At 36.7% G+C, this 21,955-nt stretch overlaps 1 protein-coding gene across 4 annotated transcripts; it reads right to left on the reverse strand.

Annotated features, from left to right (window-relative positions):
• Window positions 1-939: 939 nt before the first annotated feature.
• On the reverse strand, window positions 940-21,488 carry LOC134532004 (thialysine N-epsilon-acetyltransferase). 4 transcript variants are annotated; one of them, XM_063368128.1, is made up of 5 exons: window positions 21,041-21,428; window positions 20,879-20,930; window positions 19,367-19,489; window positions 3,971-4,137; window positions 940-2,441 (listed from the first exon to the last, which is right to left on the reverse strand). In XM_063368128.1, the coding sequence occupies exons 1-5, from the start codon at window positions 21,134-21,136 to the stop codon at window positions 2,271-2,273; spliced, it is 609 nt and encodes a 202-aa protein (XP_063224198.1). In that variant the 5' UTR covers window positions 21,137-21,428; the 3' UTR covers window positions 940-2,270. The 4 variants fall into 4 exon arrangements, with proteins under 4 accessions (XP_063224198.1, XP_063224199.1, XP_063224201.1 ...); XM_063368129.1 differs by lacking the exons at window positions 20,879-20,930; window positions 21,041-21,428 and adding an exon at window positions 20,524-20,733; XM_063368131.1 differs by lacking the exons at window positions 20,879-20,930; window positions 21,041-21,428 and adding an exon at window positions 20,421-20,511.
• Between the last annotated feature and the right edge of the window lie 467 nt (window positions 21,489-21,955).

The following is a 21,955-nucleotide window of genomic DNA, read 5'->3' on the forward strand; positions in this document are numbered from 1 at the left end:
TTCTTAAAACAAAAAATGAACACTGTCAATTGAATTCGAACTAGAAGAAACTAAAAAAATTGTGTCTATAGAATTACGTATGTATTGCATATTTTTTTCTCAATATGATTGAAATTCTTTTACGTGTGTGAAAAGGGGATAAGTTTTGATATATTTTTAAAAACAGTATCTCTGAAACAAATTAAGTTAGAGTAATATTTTTGGTAAAATAATAACTAAAAATTATTATTTTACTACTTTGCAAGATTCTGTCCGTAAGGTGTAAAAATGGATTAAATGTGAAATGTGGTACGTATTAAGAAATAATTGCATATTTCTGAATCTTATAGATTAAGAAATTAAGAATGAACAAGCATTTTTCTTTTCTTTCCCAATTTTTCTGAGTTTAGAATTTGAGGGTGTAAAAAGTGAGCAAGTTTTGTTTTATTCAAGCATATATAAAACAATTACATAGGGTACTATTACCATTTTTCAGTATTTGACTACAAAGGCAGTTAAATGGGGGCATGTTAATTTGTATAGTATCAAATCATATATCCGAGAAAATTAAGCTGACGGTAAGGAAATGAGCAAGAATTGTAATTTTGTACATTTTTCTGAAATTGTCGACTCAACGTTTCATATACTTACTAAGCACCTGTACTTAGGCCTCATGTATTGTGTATTCAAAGTTACTGATGCCTACGGCCGAGGCGTCCGTTACATTCCCAGACGGCAAACCTCTTTGCAGAGGGGTTAGATTAACTGTTAGAGCTTTGCGAAAAGTGCTTGGCACTGAATGACTATGCAAAAATGTGATGTAGATATGTCGTAAACTAAAACTTTCAATAAACCATTTTTAAACTAGTTTATTTAATGACCTAACGGAACTTACTTTCCGGGCACGCCTCGTATAAGGTGCTAACGGAGGCATTAGTTAATGATAATAAACTAAGAATGTCAGGTTAACCAATTTATTTTACAATAAACCTCTCTGGCTCCAAAATGATGATAGTATGTATCTAAATAAATGCCCATCTAATACAAAAAAATTGGCTTATTTTTATAGTAGTAACACACACATATGCACACACACAATATGTAGTATAATTAATTTTTAACTAACATCAACAATTAAATCAAACACACATGGGCATAAAAATGTTCGTACCTGAACACAAACTTTCACCCAGCACAATTAACGAGTCTTAACTCGACAGGTGTTTTATGATGCAACTATACCCAAACATTAATGTTTTGCATTACATTTCCCACATTTTCAACAGAGCGTTCCGTGACATAGCTGCAGATGTCATCGTGTTTTGAAATTTGGCTTTCATATATCTCCAGCCCCTCACAAGTTTGCCGGTAACATCCTTGCTAGTTCTTAAAGAAGGAACTGAAGAAGAGTAACTTGTCATCTCTTCTCTCTCTGGGGCAAGGGGATGGGTAAAAAATAAAATACAATAGATACAAGGGAAACAAGGGTATAAAAATAGCAATCTTCTCCTTTGTCTTTTTGTAAGATAGTGTGAGAGTTGGAGGGGTAAAAAAAAATAGGGGGAGGGGGAGAGTTATGGGCTGGACTGCAACGTCACACCCTACAGCTGAGACGCAAACCACAAAGACTCCACTTGTATCCATGAAACTCCACTAAGACAATTATATGGTGCAACCTTTATTCAAATGCGATCCTTACGGTGAAAATGGTATATTTTTTGCCCAAAGTTAAAGGTGCAACCCATATGCAGGGGCGACACTTCTGCAGGTAAATATAGCTTTGGTGTGTATCTGTTTTGGTAATAATTGTGCCAAGCATATTTTATTAATAGTGAAAAATAGTTTCGTACATAAACTAATGGGTGTTTTAGTGATTGCAACTATAAAGACAAGTTGATTAAAGTAGCCCGTACAGTAACACCATGCGTGAGACCTTACTGTACTTGCAAAAAAACATGCCTCAATGATGTCTGGGACCTTAATGTCAGAACCTATCACGTAGCGACAGGTATCAGGTGATGTGACGAAGATACTTGCTGCAACTGTGGAATAAAATCCATTAAAAAATGTGTTACATATTGAACAAAAATTGCAGCAACACCACTTGCAACTATAAATGTTTTGCAAATAATTGAAATGTAACAAACTTGCTCTCCTGTCTCAAAATAACCACGTCAGTAGAACTAAAATACAAATAGTATTTTGAAAGACTTTTAGTTTCGAGGGAGCCTCTGAATCATGAATTTAATGATGATTGTCATTTGAACATGAAAGGCCGATATAGTGCGTCGCTAAGAGTCGCCGTCACCCAGGCGCTGAAGTGCTTCGCCAGCGAGACGGTAGCTGTGCCAGCCCCCGTTCTCTGTCCGGTTGACGGAGCCCAACTTCTCGTAGAACTTGCGTGCGGGGTTCCAGTTCAGAACCTCGAAGTCGAGCTGCCTGCAGCCCAACGCAACGCACTCCTGCAATCAAGGGGGAAAAAAAACCTGTTGTCATGGGCATCTCGAAACATTTACCTGCATAAAAGAATGTGTGTATGAATAAATTTTTCAATAATTTATTGTACAGTAAGATCCTCTTGGAAATATCACAGCTTACTGTCACTGTCCCGGATGATTCTTTGTTTCTGGCCTCATAGTAATAATATGGCATGTCCATAGTCATGCGCAGGACAGATGTGGTGGTACCCTATTACGAAGCAACCCTCACTGTCTCACAACAAACCACCCTTCTTCCTTAAAAATCTGAGCAAATTTTATATGCACTGAAAATCTAATTAGAGTTATATATTTTTTATTTTTAACCTTTTCAAATGATTGTTACTATTATAGTTCATTAATGTGCAGAACACATAGAAAACTACTCATTTTAGTCTAGCGGTGGCACCAAGACACCCTCGTCACGCATGCATACAGGTACCTAACCACACTTATTTGAGAAAAATTTTCATACTTTCTTAATAAAAAATATATATAAAATTATCATACCAAAAAATTTGAATAAATAAAAAAAGCCTCTTTCATTTCCATAACTTAGTTCTTTCTACCCTTTCTTCATATGCACGGTAATACCCTGAACTTACGGGACACATGGGACCGAGCAATAACTGTGTAAGTCGAACTCGCGTAAGTCAGCGTACATACATAAAAAATATGTTTGAATGGGACCAGACATTAAAGTCAACAATAATTTTGAAAAGATAAGTGTAGTAAAATTTTAGATAATACAAAAAATTATATTATTATGAATTGCAAAAATTGTAAACCGATGTTATTTTGACATAGAAGGCTTCATAAAATCTAACAAAGTCCTGTAACCGATCAAAGATTTTTTTTTTCTCACGCAAAATATTCTCATAACAAACTAACAATAGTGTGGACGAAGTGGAGAATCGAGAGTTGTAATACGTTCAAACAAAAGATGAACGAAACAATGAAAAGATTTAAAAATCACATAATTCCCGATTCAAGTTAAGTCAAATCCTCACTTACTATCGAAGTCTGGAAAAAAAAAATGGTTTCAAAGCCTATATTACAGTAGGCTAGAGCAATAAAATTTTACCACTCAATTTACCATCAGGGTAACTTTCCATAACTTTTCTAGATTTTCAAACGGTTTCCCTGACCGATTTCAACTTCCTTGACTCTTCCACAACGTGGACAGCCTTTTAGTAATGACTAGAGACCTGAAAAATTTGCGGATTCATTTCGTGTTATGCTAAAGTTCAAATAATTATACCTTAGAGCTGCTTCTGCCATTGGTTCACTGTTAATCTGGAGGACTGAGGGCCAATTAGAGACCCTCACTCATAGACGTGCTGAATCACAGGCCACCCAGTCGAGACGACTCACAAGTCAGCAGCCAATGAACAGTTGGCATTTGCCCGAGTGTGTAGAGGATATTGGAGTCTATCCTGGAGGTCATTGAACCCGCGAATTTTTCCGGTCTCTCGTAATGACTCCTGACGTAGATGATGCGTGCAGACACTCACTTTCGCAACTTGCTTGAAAAGCGCCCTCCCCACCCCCTGCTGACGGAAGCGTGGGCTGACGTAGAGGTCCTCCAAGTGCAGGCTGACCCCGTTCCACGTCGAGTACCTCTGGTAGTACAGGGCGTACCCGACCAGCCTTGAGCGTCCATCCCCGTCGCCGTCGGCCGCTGTGGGACACACACACAGTTTCTTGCACTGCCAACGTCATTACTACGCGAGAAATCCACACTATTTGCTGAATTCTGGTTGTACAATATCCACACATTCTAACACACAGTTTCTTGCCCTGTCATCATTATTACACGAGAAATCTACACAATTTGCTGAATTCTGGTTGTACAATATCCACACATTCTAACACACAGTTTCTTGCCCTGTCATCATTATTACGCGAGAAATCTACACAATTTGCTGAATTCTGCTTGTACAATATCCACACGTTCTAACACACAGTTTCTTGCCCTGTCATCATTATTACTACTCGAGAAATCTACACAATTTGCTGAATTATGGTTGTACAATATCCACACATTCTAACACACAGTTTCTTGCCCTGTCATCATTACTACGCGAGAAATCTACACAATTTGCTGAATTCTGGTTGTACAATATCCACACGTTCTAAGTTACACACACAACTTTTGGAATTTTGGAATGGTTTATTCTTTTCATAGGTTCAGTAGATGATAAAAACTAAAATAATGGATTGTGTAAAATTCTTACATAGTGATTTTTATGTAAATAAAGTTCCAAAAATGGTGTTTTGCAGTACTAGAAACATTCCTTGTTTTACCCTGCAAACAGCATTCATACCTTCCTACTGGTGTATGAGAAATTGTATTTTTTTTGTTATTACGTATTACAAAGCCTGTGCATTGATGCGGCCGTAACCAGTTTGTGCTTTATTTCAATCGCCAATCCTATGGTTTTTCATTTATAAGACTGTGTATATTTTGGATTTGGATTTTGTGATGCAGTGGAAGGTAAATAAAAATTTGAAAAAAATATATATATATATACGTGCATTCTCCAAACCCAAGCATCAAACCTTGACAGGGATGTTTTTTTAGCAGCATGGAAGCACAGAGCACCCACTTGTTACATACAACAGCACGTTTGATACACATGATAATTCCATTTTTACATCAGGTTACGTGCTATCACATGTAACAAGTCGTTGCTTCATGCCTTCATACTGCTAAAAAGGTTTGGATGAACAATAGGAACTCACTCTTTTTTATTTACCTTCCAGGCAGGGTTGCAATAAAATTTAAAAAAAAAAACTAAACATGATTTTTTTTAAACTAACTTTATTTATTACATTAGTTATTTTGGTTCTCAGCATGTTCAAATGCAAGCCCTACAACATACTGCTTTATGTCACTCATGTTGAACCATAAAAGTTATAACATCAAAGAACATAGGTCCGACAAATCTGCACATCTGACTGGGACTTAACCACTGAAATGGTACTACCCCAAAGGAGGAGGATTCTCCATGGAATGGGTGTTCCAAAAATAATCTGGATTTACAACACAGTTAGAGATTTCCCACAAAATAGGATTTTTTTAAAAAAAATAATAAATTTACTTATTTCGTCTTTTTTTTATTATACTTTTGACTACAATTTACTAATTTATTTTATTTTATTTAGCTATGTATAATTTAAAACTTATTCAGATAATTTAAATGAAAAGATCTTGATTGTTTCCGTTAATCACAAGAAACATTAATGAGCAAACTATTGTTATGTTAAAGTGGAAATAGACCTTTCATTAAAATTATTAATATATTCTATTTAACAAAAAAACTTGACCTGAACCAACGTTTAAACTGTGGTTTAAACCATTATGGTTTAAATCAGCCAACCCTGCTTCCAAAACATAAAAAAATCCAAATTAGAAATTAACACATAGGTACTTACATATCAAGAGCCACAGAAGTTGTTGCGCTAAGCATGATTATGGCAGATGCATCACTGCACAGGCAACCTAATGTAACCTATAAACTGTAATTTCTCACAAACCAGTAGGAATTTAGAAATTCTGTTTTCTGGGTAAGTCGAGGAGTCTCTGTTCGAAAAAAAAAATAATAATTTTCAGACTTTTATTATTCTATTTGCAGAAAAGCAGTGACATAAAAAATTTACCAAGGGTTGGTGGAGTTTGGTCAGCAACATATATAAAATTAAATAATTTCCATGCTTCGCAAAACCAAAATTCTTAAGTTTCATGAAAAAGGATTCATCAGACCATAACATTGCAAGACCCTGCCCTCCCCACTTATTAAATGGTTTAAGTATTGATTTATTAGGTTGTCTTATAGTCAATCCTATTGTTAGTTTTTCCAATATAATATCAATAATATCTTTTGTTTCTTTTAGGAAGTATCCATGTGGTTGCCATAGATTTTATAATCATAATACATTATTTCATGCTTTTCAAGTTATTTTGATGATTTGCTTCCTTCGTAATAAATAAGCCCCTAAGCTTAGTTTTACTTCTTTGCTAGTGTATTTACATTTGTATGTGATTTAACATATTTTTAAGTATGATATTGTTTTTCTTTGTTCATAAATGAGAATATTAACGTAATTTTCTTTAGTACTTTGTTTTTGCCAGGATTATTTATCAAAAAGCTGATTAAATAGTTGGGTCTGATGCATAAGAAGGAAGTGAGGGAGAGAGTCGAAAAATTTGGAAACTGTGGGAAAAAGTGTTGGAAGGCGTTGGGCGTCTGTTGCTATGCACCCGTATTGGCCAGTAATTTGGTAAAGTATTTTTGTGATTGGTAAAAAGTGAGGTTATCATGTTATCAGACATGATGTTTTACAAGTGTAATCTTTGTCTAAAAAACACCTCGCTACAAGGATCAGAAATTGTATCCTGCTATGGTTTTATGAGTGCTGTGCTGTGATTGGCTGAGAGACCATGCACCTGCTACGCAGCTGCATGTAACCTCAAGCAGTCTTTGTCCGGACGAGGTACAGGTAGGTCACAAATAAGTATTGAAGTTTAGGGAGAATTTCATGGCTGTGAAGGTGAACCGGGCAAGTAGGAGGTATCGCAGCAGCGGGGATTCGATCCGACAACCTTTGGATTGGTAGTCAGCGATGTTAACCACATGGCCACGAGGCCATCTTGGAAATAATAATTTCAGATGTTGTAAATATGCTTATAAAAATTAGTTTTGTGTTGTGGAAGTTTTAAAAATGTATGTAGTCCGCCATGTTTATTTTTTTATAGTGCTAGGCGGGAAATTTAAACAAGCCGCATCGGTTGCTAGTCGGCAACCATGTTTATTTTTTATAGTGCTAGGCGGGAAATTTAAAATATATTGTCGGCTGCTATGCGGCCGCCATGTTAATATTTTTCGTCAACATTGGAAAAAAAATAATAATTTTGGCTGCTAGGATGAATCCAGAACAGCCAACTTTGAAAATAAAATAATTTTATATATGACAAATGATTGCTGTAAGCCGCCATCTTGTAGCACAGCATACCAGGCCGCCATCTTATAGCACAGTATACCAGGCCGCCATCTTGAAGCACAACATACCAGGCAGCCATCTTTTATTTCCCCATTATAGTAATTAGTTTTTTTTTTTTAAGTTTGAATATAAAATTAAATTATTTCGGCAGCCACTACTCTATGACTATAGTAGTAGGCACCAAATTAAAAAAACACACACTAGAGGGCAGCCATGTTTATTATTTTTATAGTACTAGGCGCCAAATTAAAAACACACACTGGAGGGCAGCCATGTTTTTTTTATAGGACTAGACCAGTATAGTCATATTATGCTTAATTTGTTATGTAGCATGTCTGCCATCTTGGATAACACTATAATGAAAAAGTTATAGACATTATCTATGCTTATAGCAATATTTATGTGTTAATAAAAATACTTTAGGTATATTTAGTACTATTCGGAGAATTCAAACACCGTTTTTTTTTGTGTTAAAGACATATGTTTTCTTGTAGTGATATAAATATATATTTTTTCCAGTAATTAATTATACAGTGGCAATTACTTAAAAAAAGTAATATTATTTATAATATATCTATATATCACCCATTTTATTAGAAGTATTCTTATTACGTCACACACAGTTGTCATTTAACGGAATGTCTTGTGCATATATAGATAGTATTCTCTCTTATAGTCATTAAATTTTTATATATTGCCAAGGCTGTGTGTCGCGTGAGAGCCTCGCAGACGTGACGTGACAGCATTCCCCCTCCTGATTTAATAATAACCCAGGCGGCCTCCCGCATAGGGGAGCGTCAGCCAAGCGCTCGGCACCCGTTAGCAAAGCCCACACTTTAATTATTACGTGTACCTGTATACAAATGTAATTTCTCCCAAGTTAAAATACATACTTTTTTCCACACTTAAAATATTAGGTGTATATGCATTATTTCAGTAAATTATAAAAATAGTATTTCATATTAAAAATAAAACATTATGTGTAACAAACAAAAAATTTTTTTCTCCAGTTAAGTGGAAGGAAGTTTTGTGTGTGTTAGTTACCTGTACCTGCCATTTGATTATAACCAAGCAAAAGTAACTTGTAATAATATTTTCTTCTTTTACGAGTCTCGTTTACGTAACGTTTCTTTTAAAAATAATGTAGTATGTATATTTTTTCTCACATCAGTTTTAATATCTCTTACGAGTAGCGCATTGCTACAAATTATATTAAATATTAGGTGTGTGTAACATCCTACGTGTTACAACAGTCAACGAGTTTTAAAGAAAACTTTTAAACCAGACACGTCTCTCTCTCTCCCAATCACAGAAGGGGAGGCAGTCGACACCAGCCCGCCACCATGACCGTATCGTTCTTTACACATATTAAAAATTACTTGTGCCTAGTAAGTTACCAGCCACAAGTAACGTAAATAGCATATTGGATATTGAAATAATGTAGTCAACACATCGATATTACTTAGTTAAAAAAAAAATTTTTATTTATTATCCGCCCTACCCCGCTGGGCGTACATCACCATCAGCAGGGCCACAACCCACCCAAGCCGCTAGGCAGAGCCGGCACCTGCTGCTGTGTATCAGGTAGCCGGTATCCTCTGTATTCGTCGGCTGTTAGCGGTCGACCCCAGGGACATGTCCCAGAGGGGCCGGCCACCAACAGAAGCGGCAAAGTCTTGGCCGGCGGAGGAGGAGGGGGAGACGATGGCCCCTCCTGCAGGTCTTCGGCGAAGAAGGCCGCCGCAATGTCGGCTGGAATACTCGCCCCCTCCTCCACCTCTTCCTCGAAGAAAGAGGCCGCCAACACTGATGGGATCCGTTCCATTGTCTAGGTTGGGGAGATCTGTAGAATGTCACACAAGTTTCAGGCATCCTATCAAGAGGACGATTTATATATTAAAAAAAAAAGAAACAAGCTAGTTTTTTTTAAGTTGCTTTAAATCAGGATAGCATACAAGAACCATCCTCCATCTTGTATGCGTAGAGTTTCGGGCGAAGACCCACGTATTTTCCAATGATCAACGCTTCCCCTTAGTCAACAAGGGTGTAACAGGGGTGATGAAAGATGAGGCCGCGATCTTTTCACCTAGCTTAGTTTGAGGGCTCTGTGCAATTTGTTTAGCTTTAAGTGCTACAATGCAGTCCACTTGATGTCTGTTCTCCAAATCGTTACTCTTTGAGTATGAAATATTATGTTCTTTGCACGCTCTATCTAATTGAATATTGCCTGGGTCTCCGCGTGCTAAACGTTTATCAAGTATTGTGCCGGGTCCACAGTACTGATAAATAATAAGTCCTTTACCCTTCACCCTCCTTCCAGCACGACGCATATCAGCGTAATGACTTTGGGGGGTATAAATAAGACAGTTTTATACTTTTTGCACTTCAGTTGTAACAATGGAAGTAATTCCTCAACATGCCAGTCTTCCGATCGAAATTATTCATGATTATTTGATAAGCAAACGAGAACAACGCCACGGACCTCTGTTGCCGAATACCATAAGATGTATAATTGCCGGACCTTCAAATAGCGGGAAAACATATATTTTACTTTCGCTTATACAACATTCTAATGGAGTGCATTTCGAGAATATCTATTTGTATAGCAAGAGCCTAGAACAACCAAAATATAAACGTTTGGCGCAGGTGTTGTTTCATGTGCAAGGTATTAATTTTTTTCAATTTTGTGAAAATGAAATGCCGCCAAGCAAAGTGCTACCAAATTCGATTATTATTTTCGATGACATCGGGTGTGAAAAACAGGCAATAGTTCAACAATATTTTTCCATGGGGCGGCATATCTCGTGCGACTGTTTTTATTTAATTGAAACGTATAGTCAAACCCGAAAACAGTTGGTTCGGGATAATGCTAATTTGATAAATTTATTTAAAATGGATCTTCTAAATCTTCAACATGTTTACCACGAGCACGTCACAACTGACATGTCATTCGATTAATTTAAAGATGTCTGTGCTCGCTGTTGGAATAGCAATGATGGTTATGGTTTCCTAGTAATAGGTAAGAATTTTCCTCTACAAAAAGGTCGTTATCGCTGTGGATTCGATCACTTCATAGTGTTACCTTCGTGAAGAATGAACTTGGGCATCTCCAAATTTGGGAGCGGCGGGAATAAACGTCAGCAACAGTCATGTCTGACTCTTACGAAAGATGGGCACTGTCAGGTTGGCGGGAAACGTTTGTGCAGTGTAGGCGATCCTCGTGACGCGGCGGATGCTGCCATAAAGAATTACGTAGATGTAGCTTACGGTGCCACCGCACATGCAATTAGTACAATGGCAAATAATTTAGAAATGACTTTGTCTACTAAAAAACAGCCTCTCCTACACAGAGGATCTTAATAACAATTTGGTAACGTATCTACGTCAGTTTGACAAGAAGAGTACAGATGTTTTCGATAAAATTCGGGAAAATTTACCTGAGAAGTAAGTTTTACATGAGTTGAATAATCTGGTATCTGTCAGTAGTGATGAGCTGAAAGTGATTTTTACGGATGTGAAGGATCTCGTTAGCTCGTCACGTGACTTGCAACGGGGTTTGGGAAGTTACTTGCGTCAGGCGGATAGTGATACGCGCGAGTCATTGGCCAAGATTCTAGAGCTGTTGAAGGCTCTATCAACTGGCGGTTTCAATAGTTAATTTAGCGAGCTAAAGAATATTTTTCTGACTAAACACAACGAGGCTTTATATATACACAAACAACACTTTGAAGCAATCGAAAATGCTTTGGTCTCTACAAACGAAAAACATTCTGATACGACTGCATACCTAAGGCAGGTTGATGCCACGGATCGCGTGACATTTACAGAGCTTTTAACACTCGTGGGCGAGCAACCGAAGCTTGTAAGTAAGGAAATAGTGTCCGGTATGGAATTTCAATTTAATACTCTTATGAGTTCTCTACGCGAAGATAATGCTAAATTTATTAAGGAGTCTCTATCGAGTATTGCGGATAAAGTTGATAAGTCTCGTTAGTGGAGCTACTTCATGTTCTCAGTTTCCACATATCGTTAATCAAAGCTTGAATGCAATGAGAAATCGTCTAGACCTATTGTGCTATTGTATAAACTATTGGGAAGGAAGCTAGCGGCCAGACCTGTGAACCAGCCAGCACGGTCACCATCTGTATCGCTTCCGGTTTTAAGAGGTCCATCGGTGAATTTGTCTGGTGTAAGGCCATCTTCAGCTCCGCTTCCGAGCATTACCGTACTGGTGCAGCTTCCCGTTATACCCAGTACCACTACTGCGCTTAAAAGGCACTCTTAATGTATAAAAGCCTCTATTTCCGCTCGCATGAGTCAGTCATGGCTTCAGAAGCAAGAAAGCTCCATCGCGTCATACAAAACGTTCGTGAAAAATATTTGCTAGCCAAACGCGCGCGCCCGGCACGGGATGCAGTTAATGAACAGGTATTCAAACCGATCACGTTGCGTCTTGGAGGTTCTTCTGCTACCGCAGATAATTTATCGGTTGAGTTGAAAAAAGAATCCGCTACACCTATCGCCAAATTTCAAATTAAGGCTTTCTCTAGCGAAGGTGAAGAAGATGATTTACCACTGATTGCTCATTCCGGTGAATGCTCGGCGGCGTCACGTGAGCCATTGGGTGAGGAGGCCCGGTCCTACCTAACCGGATTCAATTCTAAGATAAATGATACGACCTACGGAATTTACAAACGCAACAATCGCTGGTTCTTGGGAAATAAGGAAGTTGTTTTTCCTACCTAATAATCTACTTTGCATGGATGGTGAACTAATACAACCTTCGCCTGGATTATAAGAGCTATTGTTTTTGAAAGAACCTAAGGTGTATTCAGAAGCTGCATTGTGTCAATACACACGCTTGCTGCGGTCTACTAGCGCGTGTTTTAAAAGAAATGATGTGTCATCCAAACGTTATAAAAACACTGATCATGAAAAGTTTGGGCTCATTAAGGATCTTTGTCCTGCCATTGCTTCCCATGAAGGCAGTGGTTTAGTTAAAAAAACTAGATTTAAATAGTCAAAAGGAATATGTTTACTGGAACTCGGTAAATGAATTATGTGATCGGCTTAGATTATTACTTGCATCGCAAAAATCTGGGAACACAAGCCATTCAAATGAAGTATTTGCCATACTAGAAGAACTCGTAGGATCTGGCTTCATTCAAAAATAAGTAAAAAAAAAAATTTTTAATTGACTGCCCGACGCGGTATTGCGCTTGAACTACACAAAAGCGCACGCAAAGTTTTTCCTCGGAGACGTGTAATCACTCATGGTCTCGGCGATCTTTTACAAATTGATTTAGTGGAAATGCAACCTTATCACCATGTGAATAAAGGATTCAGATATATATTGGTTGCGATTGATGTTTACTCCAAGCGGGCTTACGCGGTTCCGGTACTGAAAAAAACTGCGGAGCTTGTGGCTTTAGCTGTGAAACGTATTCTTAAGGACTCTGGAGGTTTCACTCACATGCACTCAGACCGCGGTACAGAATTTTATAACAGAAGATTTCAGACATTGATGAAAGAATACGGAATTAACCATTATTCAACCAACAGCAAGCTGAAGGCCTCGGTTGTTGAACGCTTCATTAGAAGTTTAAAATCGCTTTTGTTTACGGAAATTTCCGCTCAGAGAAACTATAAATGGCTACCGCTCTTACCAAAAGTTATGGAAAGATACAATGGCAGATTTCATAGGACTATCGGTATGAGCCCCAACGAGGTGAAAGTTAATTCTCTTCTTAAAACAGTTTACAAAGTTGTGAAAAGATAGATCACAGGCGACTTAAAGCTAGTGTAGGAGATCATGTACGGATCTCAAGAAATAAGAATTTGCGAAAGGTTATTCCGTAAATTGGTCCCACGAGATTTTTAAGGTGATAAAAATACGCAACACTTACCCAAGAACATACTACATGTCTGACCTGGATGGTAATGAAGTTCAGGGCGGTTTTTATGCTCAAGAAATTCAAGTGACTAAGTATATAGACACTTATTTAATTAATAAAATCCACAAGCGACTTCCTACACGTCTTCTAGTCAGCTGGAAGGGATTCCCAGAATCAATAAAAACATGGATATCTAGAACCGATGTGGAAGACTGATGGAGTGAACCAGCCTTAACAAACTCTAACCGCGGCTGTCTGGAGACCCTTGGAATGGGATGTGACACGTAGTGTGTGGTAAACTCCTGCAGCGCAGATGTTCACGTGTGAAGGGGCTGTGCGGGTCGCAGCCATGCCCTAAGGGTTTTTTTTTTATTTATTTTTTTTTTTAAAAAAAGGCTGGCTAGAACTAGGCTGGTGTCGACTGCCTGCCCTTCTGTGATTGGGAAAGAGACGTGTCTGGTTTAAAAAATTTTTTAAAACTCGTTGACTGTTGTAACACGTAGGATGTTTCTTTTGTTTGGAAAACACACACGTAATATTTAATCTATTTGTAGCAATGTGCTACTCGTAAGAGATATTAAAACTGATGTGAAAAAAAATATACATACATTATTTTTAAAAGAAACATTACGTAAATGAGACTCATAAGAGATCTTAAAACTGATGTGAGAAAAAATATATACATTATTTTTAAAAGAAATGTTACGTAAACGAGACTCGTAAGAGAAGAAAATATTATTACAATTCCTTTTTCCTGGTAATAATCAAATGGCAGGTATAGTAACTAACACACACAACTTCCTGCCACTTAACTGGAGTAAAAAAAAATTTTTTGTTACACATAATGTTCTATTTTTAACTTGAAATACTATTTTTATAATTAACTGTAATATGCATATACACCTAAAATTTTAAGTGTGGAAAAAAAGTATGTAACTTGGGAGAAATTACATTTGTATACAGGAACACGTAATATTTTTAAGTGTGGAAATAAAGTATGTATTTTAACTTGGGAGAAATTACATTCGTATACAGGTACACGTAATATTTAAAGTGTGGGCTTTGCTAACGGGCGCCGAGCGCTTGGCTGACGCTCCCCTACGCGGGAGGCCGTCTGGGTTATTATTTAATCAGGAGGGGGAATTCTGTCGTGTCACGTCTGCGAGGCTCTCACGCGTCACACAGCCTTGGCAATATATAAAAATGTAATATAATGACTATAAGAGAGAATACTATCTCTATATGCACAAGACATTCCTTTAAATGACAACTGTGTGTGACGTAATAAGAATACTTCTAATAAAATGGGTGATATACTATAAATAGTGCATATTACTTTTTTTAAGTACTTGCCACTGTATATTTAATTAGTGGAAAAAACAATACAAATATATCACTACAAGAGAACATATGTCTTTAACACACAAAAAAACGGTGTTTGAATTCACCGAATAGTACTAAATATACCTAAAGTATTTTTATTAACAAATAAATATTGCTATAAGCATAGTGGTATCCAAGATGGCAGACATGCTACATAAGAAATTAAGCATAATATGACTATACTGGTCTAGTACTATAAAAAAAAATACGGCTGACCTCCAGTGTGGGTTTTGAATTTGGGGCCTAGTACTATAAAAAAATTAACATGGCTGCCCTCTAGTGTGTGAGTTTTTTGAATTTGGCACCTACTACTATAGTCATAGAGTAGTGCCTGCCGAAATATTTTATTTTATATTCAAACTTGAAAAAAAAAACATTGTCTATAATGGGAAAAAAAAATATAGCTGCCTGGTATGCTGTATTAGAAGATGGCGGCCTGGTATGCTGTGCTACTAGATGGCAGCTTACAGAAATCAATTCTCATATTATAAAATTATTTTATTTTTGAAGTTGGCTGTTCTGGATACATCCTAGGAGCCGAAATTTTTTTATTTCAATGTTGGACGAAAAAAATTAACATGGCGGCCGCATAGCAGCCGACAATATATTTTAAATTTCTCGCCTAGCACTATAAAAAAATTAACATGGCGGCCGACTAGCAGCCGATGCGGCTTGTTTAAATTTCCCGCCTAGCACTATAAAAAAAATAAACATGACGGCCGACTAGCAGCCTATGCGGCTTGTTTAAATTTCCCGCCTAGCACTATAAAAAAATAAACATGGCGGCCGACTAGCAGCCGATGTGGCTTGTTTAAATTTCCTGCCTAGCACTACAAAAAATTAACATGGCGGACTACATACGTCCAAAGGTTGACGGATTGAATCCCCGCCGCCGCGATACCTCCAATTTTTGTACTTGTAAAAATAAATGTAGCGCGCGATACTAGCGCTCCCTAGCTTCTTAAATTAGAACCATCGCCCGAGCAGACAACCCTCCGCAGACAACCCTCCACGTGACGTCAACAACCACCCATGATTCCCTCCACGTGGCTCCCGGCCCCGCCCCACCCGGCTACGTGGTGCCACGCCCACCCGGACACATGCTCCCACAACAACCTGTTTGATTGTTTACAGTGTCACAGAACTCCTACGCTCCCCCTACTCGGGCACTATCGCATATAATCAACCTTTTTTCATCTTTGGAACTTTTATACTGAACGTTTTGCCCACAGTCGTCAGGAACAGCCCAATACAAAGCTTGAGTGATCGCGATTTTGTTCGAACGAGTAGTCCTTCGGTTTTGTACTGAGAGTCAGAGTTTTACCACGGGACTTAACAACAAACAATACTTAAATATTCATCCTTCGATACCTGTGAACAGTAAAACGTTTGGTTCAGAGATCAGTGAAGAGGTTATGTTCAACGCATTTGTAAATTCTACATGTACTTGTTTGGGTGGTCGAAAGATGGCTTCCACAATGACTGTGAAACTTCTACGAGTATGAATAAAAATACATTTATACCTAGCAGTTTTGTGTCTGAAAGACATTATTTCAGTAACAAATCTATAACAGTAAAAATTTCTTTGGAACTAATTTGATTTTTCATCACCCAACTTATTTATGCAAGTGTTTACGAATGTCCAATTCAGGCCGAATTTTGAGCTAGCCAGGGAGATCTTCCTGTTTAAATCACTAGCACTTAAACTTTGTAAAATGATTAACTTCATTCTTTTGGTAAATTCTGTTCAAGGTATGCTAGTTTTAGTTAGGTATTCAAAGTATCAAATATGATAGTGACTAGTGAAGAATATTGTACAGCTCAACATTTTTGTGCCTAAACCAGGTGATGACGGTGTCACTAGATCGCATAAGTTGTGTCCAGTATTTGTTTAAATTAACATTCCCAACATTATTAGAGAAAAATTCTTATTTTCGGTAAATATGTAGTCGCGGTATATGCGGAAAAAAAAATGCTAAAAATCCGAAAATACTTTTATTCTATGTTTCACTTCCTCTTTTCAAATCAACCGACGGAGATAAGAAATTCCAAATACTTTAGAAGATATCTAATTTTTTAATTTTCATCAAAATACCTGTGTATTCATGTGGCGATCAACATTGTTTCTGGTTTACAAGTATCTATTATGTTTCTTATTGGACAATTAGGTCACGTGACAGTTCCGTGATTGGCCAGTATTCAAATGAACCAATACGTGATTATTTATTTATTAATGTTCTGTTGGAGGTATCGCGACGTAGGTGAACGACATCATTTCCTTCTAATGGCAAAGGAAATGTACCCGCCTCCAACTTTGGTGGGTTTTTAACGTTTCTAATTTTAAAGTCTTATTTTTTATTTGGATATTGTTGCGCAAGTAATAAGTAACAAAAAATTTTTACGTGAGTTGTTAATGTTCATCATTTGTCCGGGTTTGTTAGGTCAGGTCAGTTACATTATAAATACTTTAAAACTAAAGAACCATTGAAATTAATCATATTATTTTTAATGTATGCTTATTTTTGAAAGTATTCATAATGTAACTGACCTGACCTAATCGACCATTTTAATTCCTACTGTTCATCCTTTGTCTCGGATTGTTTGGTCAGGTAAATTACATTATAAATATTTTAAAACTAAACAGCCATTAAAATTAATTCACATTATTTTTTATGTCCGCTTAGTTTGAAAGTATTAATAATGTAACTGACCTGACCTAATCGACCATTTTATTTATTACGCATTCACGAACACACGGCAAAATAACAAAAATTGTGGCGATCAAATGGTTGTACAGGTGTTGTATTACAAAATTAAAAAATTCTATTTCTCCTAAAGTATTTGGAATTTCTTATCTCCACCGGTTTTAATGAAAAGAGGAAGTGAAAGAGCATATAATAAAAGTACAGTAGAATCCCTCCCGAACGACCCCCCTCTGGAACGACCATTCCGTAAGAACGACCAGTTTTCGAGGAAACGTGAAAAAATTCGAAAAGAAATGAGTAAAATCGGATGAAAAACAAGTGCGCTACACACTATGTACGGCGCTGCGCGTCACGTTTTTCTTGGCGAGCGCTGTACTGTTGACAGGCGCACGCATGGCTAAAAATAGATACCACCCCTCCAGAGTCCAGACTGGCCACCCTAGCGATAACGGTAAACAGTGGTGCGCATGCGCATTTCTGTTGCCGTCTCGATCCCGTGTCTTTGTCTTGTGGCTTGTTAGTGTGTCTTGCTCGCTGGTGGATACGCTTCTTTTGCTTGTTGATTCGGATATTTCTTGATTTTTATTATTGTTGACGACTTATTACGCTTTGTTTCTTGGACGCCGATTTGGTTAGTGGTTTGATTTTGTGAATTTTGTATATTGTTGACGACACACACATTTGTTTTTGGATTTTGATTTGGTAAAATTATTGGCTTGATTCTATGAACGATCGTTGACGACACATGCAGTTTTACACGGATTTTGATTTTTTTTTTTTTTTGGGATTTTCGTTTCGCATTTGTGAAAATGAGTGCCAAGCGAAATACACTTTCGCTAATGAAAAAATATGAGATCATCCAGCAAGTGGATAAGAAAACAATTTCCAAGACTAAGATAGCGCAGCAATACAACATTCCGAAGTCTACTCTCTTCACGATTCTCAAACAGAGAGAAGAAATTGTGAATGCAGTACAGAAGCAAGGCCGCAATGTGCAACTGAAAAATTTGAGGGGCGCGACATACGAAAACTCGGCCGCTCTATATTTCAAACCACCCAGTTACGTACCATGTAAAATAGCTTTTTGGCCCGACCCTTATTTATAACAATCCAGCTGTCACACTTTTAAAACCCAGGGGAAATACTCTGACGTCGGTTGGTTATTATGTCCGCCGCCCGTTAGCTCGCCTGGCGCCGAGAGACGTGTCCGGCGCGGCGGGACGAATGGTGACGCCGAAAGAGAGGGAAGGAGGGGGGGGGGGGGGGGGGGCAATAAATGGATAAAAAATAAACTACCCACGTTACATAACGTTAGCACGATGTTATTTTAAAGCTGCCCAAATAAAGGACGGTTCTTTCCGTGAAATGGCCGGGGGGTTGGGTTGGGGGGGGGGGGGGGGGGGGGGAATTGGCCAAAAATTGCCCAAATTCTCTGGAACGACCCTTCCGTAAGTACGACCGTTTTTTCGGGAACCGTGAGGGGTCGTTCCAGCGGGATTCTACTGTAATTTCAGATTTTTAGAATTTTTTTTCTCGCAAATACCGGTACTCTACATGTTCAAAATTAAAAAATTCGATATCTCCTAAAGTATTTGGAATTTCTTATCTCCGCCGGTTGATTTGAAAAGAGGAAGTGAAAGAGCATAGAATAAAAGTATTTTCGGATTTTTAGCAATTTTTTTCGCATCTACCGCTACTCTACATATTTACCTTATTTTCTTTTATCATAACTTTTTTTTAATAAGGAACAAATTCTTGGTAAGAATATATATTTTGATATTTCCTAGTAGAAATGAAAAACTTTTCTCACCAAGCAATAAAATACAAAATTTAATTTTTAATTTATATCATGACCAAGCATAATAAATAACATTTAATTCTAAATAGTCCACATGCTCACAGTAACACATTTACTTATGCCTACCATTCTCTTCAACACTGCCTAACTCCACACCATCTTTGCCGAGTTCATTATCGTCTACCTGCGTCTCCACAACATAGCATCCAAACAATGGATGGTCTGTTTCAAACCCGTCTCGTTCCAAATCTGAAACAGTAAATACCAACAAAATTTTCAATATGAATTATTGTAAAACTAAATTAAAATAATTAATTTCCTTTGCTGCCCATTAACTTAGATGATTTAAAAATAATATGATAAAAATAGAATATATGTCATGTAGAAGACTACAACTAAATTAAAAATGATAAATCTTATCACATAGGCCTACATGATACAATGTAAAAATATTGTAGCTAAATAAACTATAAGATATTTCGAATCAAGCAAATTTATGGTTCGTGTGGGGACAGTTTTGTTATAAGGTAGAATCAAGAAATGATGATTTTATAGTTTGATCAATATTATTGCACAATTTTAGTAAAGAACAATATTCTAAAAAAAATATAAGCCAGATTCCTATGATAAAATTAAGGTAATTGTTTTATATCAAGTATCCAAGATTATCCCTTATTCATTAAAGCATCATCCTGTGTACATTGACCCTGTGGTACATGATGCTTGCTGGTTTAATTTAGTTATGTCAAAAGATTCTGCCAAAACAACAAACCATAAGATAAATGTTCAAACTGTTTATGTCAGGTATTGATGAAAATATATTTTTCCTTATTAAACTTATAGTCAAAATCATTGTTATATCAGAAGTTTTGTTTATGACAAGGATACTCAACGTACCTGTACATAAAAATTTTTTTTTTCCATATGATAATGATTAATGAATTATCATCATAAGTTGATTAAAAGGAAAATTCTTTTTAACCTAAAATCATAATTCTTTCTTATTTTGCAAATTATTTTATGTGCGGGATCTACCGACATATTGAATTAAAACAGCAAGCATCATGTACCACAGGATCATGCCATCACGATCCAGGGATAGACTTGGATACATGAAACACACAATATTAGATGGCTGTCATCAAAGAATTCCCTGGAAAAAATGGAAAATTCTACGTGCCAGCTACTTCAGTGCACAGCATGTATTCCTCATATCAAATGAATGATGTTAAGAATTCAATTTTTCATTTGTTAGGTACAACGTAACTCAAAATGGTACGTACTTTCAATGCAATGTAAAAAAACCAAACATTTCTTAATGCAATTATTTATTCTAATAAAACAACAAACATTAAATATAAGCATTAAATAATACTTTCATTCACAATAAAGTCGTTATTATTTTCAAATAGATACTTGAAAGCGCGTAAGCAATTAATGGCGAAGGCAGTGTAAATACACTGATTAATGTAAGATTTTAACTGTTATTTTTCACAAACCAGTAGGAATTAAGAAACCATCCCTTCAAGGTTTCCGATTTTTTTTTTTTTTTTTTCGTTCTAAAGCTGCGAGGTCCGATAATTAACCTAGCTGCATTAAGAAGGTAATAGGAATTCATAACTTTTGCTAAATACTAACCTCTGTGGCTGATATTGACATATTCGGGCAGTTTTTCAAAATCAGCTAATTCCTGAAGACAAAATGCAGAACAAGAAAAAATTATACATATATATATATATATATACACACACAATTACACAGAACCAATTTGAGCTAAATAGTACATTTTTTTGACCTTACATGGACAAGTCTCATTATTTCCTTGCAATCTTTACGTAACGCTTTCCTTATTTTTAAGCGTTCCATTTTCGACATGCTAATCAGATTTTTTTCCATATTTTATACTATTGCCAATTCTATACTCCTTTGTTGGTATTTCTATTAGAGCTGTAGCAAACCGTATGTATTCGTTACTGAGTAACGGGTGCGGCATCTAGTAACGAGTAACGAAACGTTACACACGAATGCATTTCGTTACTCGCATCTTTCGTATGTTTCACGCATGCACGCGCGTATTCGTTACAAAGAACGATGTTTGTTTATTAATAAAAGTATAATTTGGAAATTCGTCGTCCAAGTTTTTTACTGTTTATTAAAGGTATTGTGTGTGTAGACAAGTTTTAGATTCGAACAGAAACAACGTAAGAAAGTATTTTTTACAAATTATAACTATGTATGTTTTTGTTTTTTATAATCACGTATTTTCACGTTTTATGTTCTTATCTTAAAAGATATATTATAATAAAGCCGCTCTAATGAGAGTTAATTGTTTCTTGGTTAACAAAAGCTGTTAATTATCAAATATTTTTAATTGTTTATATTCGATTTATTTTTATTTACGCGACGTCATACTGTACGCGTACGAAATACGACTCGATTCGATGCTGTTACATAACATAGCATGTGCCATGTCATGCGGTATCAGAAGTAACGAGTAACGATACGAAAGTAACGAGTACTAATTGTTATAGTAACGAATACATACGGGTACACATTTTTTCGTTACTTTTACACCTCTAATTTCTATGTTGATGTTTTTTTATGGCCTTCGCTTCAACATTTACGAAACTTGTCGAAGTGAAGTTGCTACTTATTAAATTCGCCGATAGGGGAGAAGATTTTACTTCTTTTAAATATACGTGACATCGTACCTCC

This window comes from Bacillus rossius, chromosome 5 (genome assembly GCF_032445375.1).
Source record: "Bacillus rossius redtenbacheri isolate Brsri chromosome 5, Brsri_v3, whole genome shotgun sequence".
Lineage (NCBI taxonomy): Eukaryota > Metazoa > Arthropoda > Insecta > Phasmatodea > Bacillidae > Bacillus > Bacillus rossius.

Bases quoted from the DNA above. Each gene is read 5' to 3' on its own strand.
- LOC134532004 (XM_063368128.1), bottom strand. From the start codon at position 21,136: ATGGAAAAAAATCTGATTAGCATGTCGAAAATGGAACGCTTAAAAATA. The intron at 20,931-21,040 runs GTAAGGTCAAAA...TTTTGTCTTCAG, and splicing joins AAATAATGAGACTTGTCCAT to GAATTAGCTGATTTTGAAAA. The intron at 4,138-19,366 runs GTAGGCATAAGT...TGTGTCCCACAG, and splicing joins AGGCAGTGTTGAAGAGAATG to CGGCCGACGGCGACGGGGAT.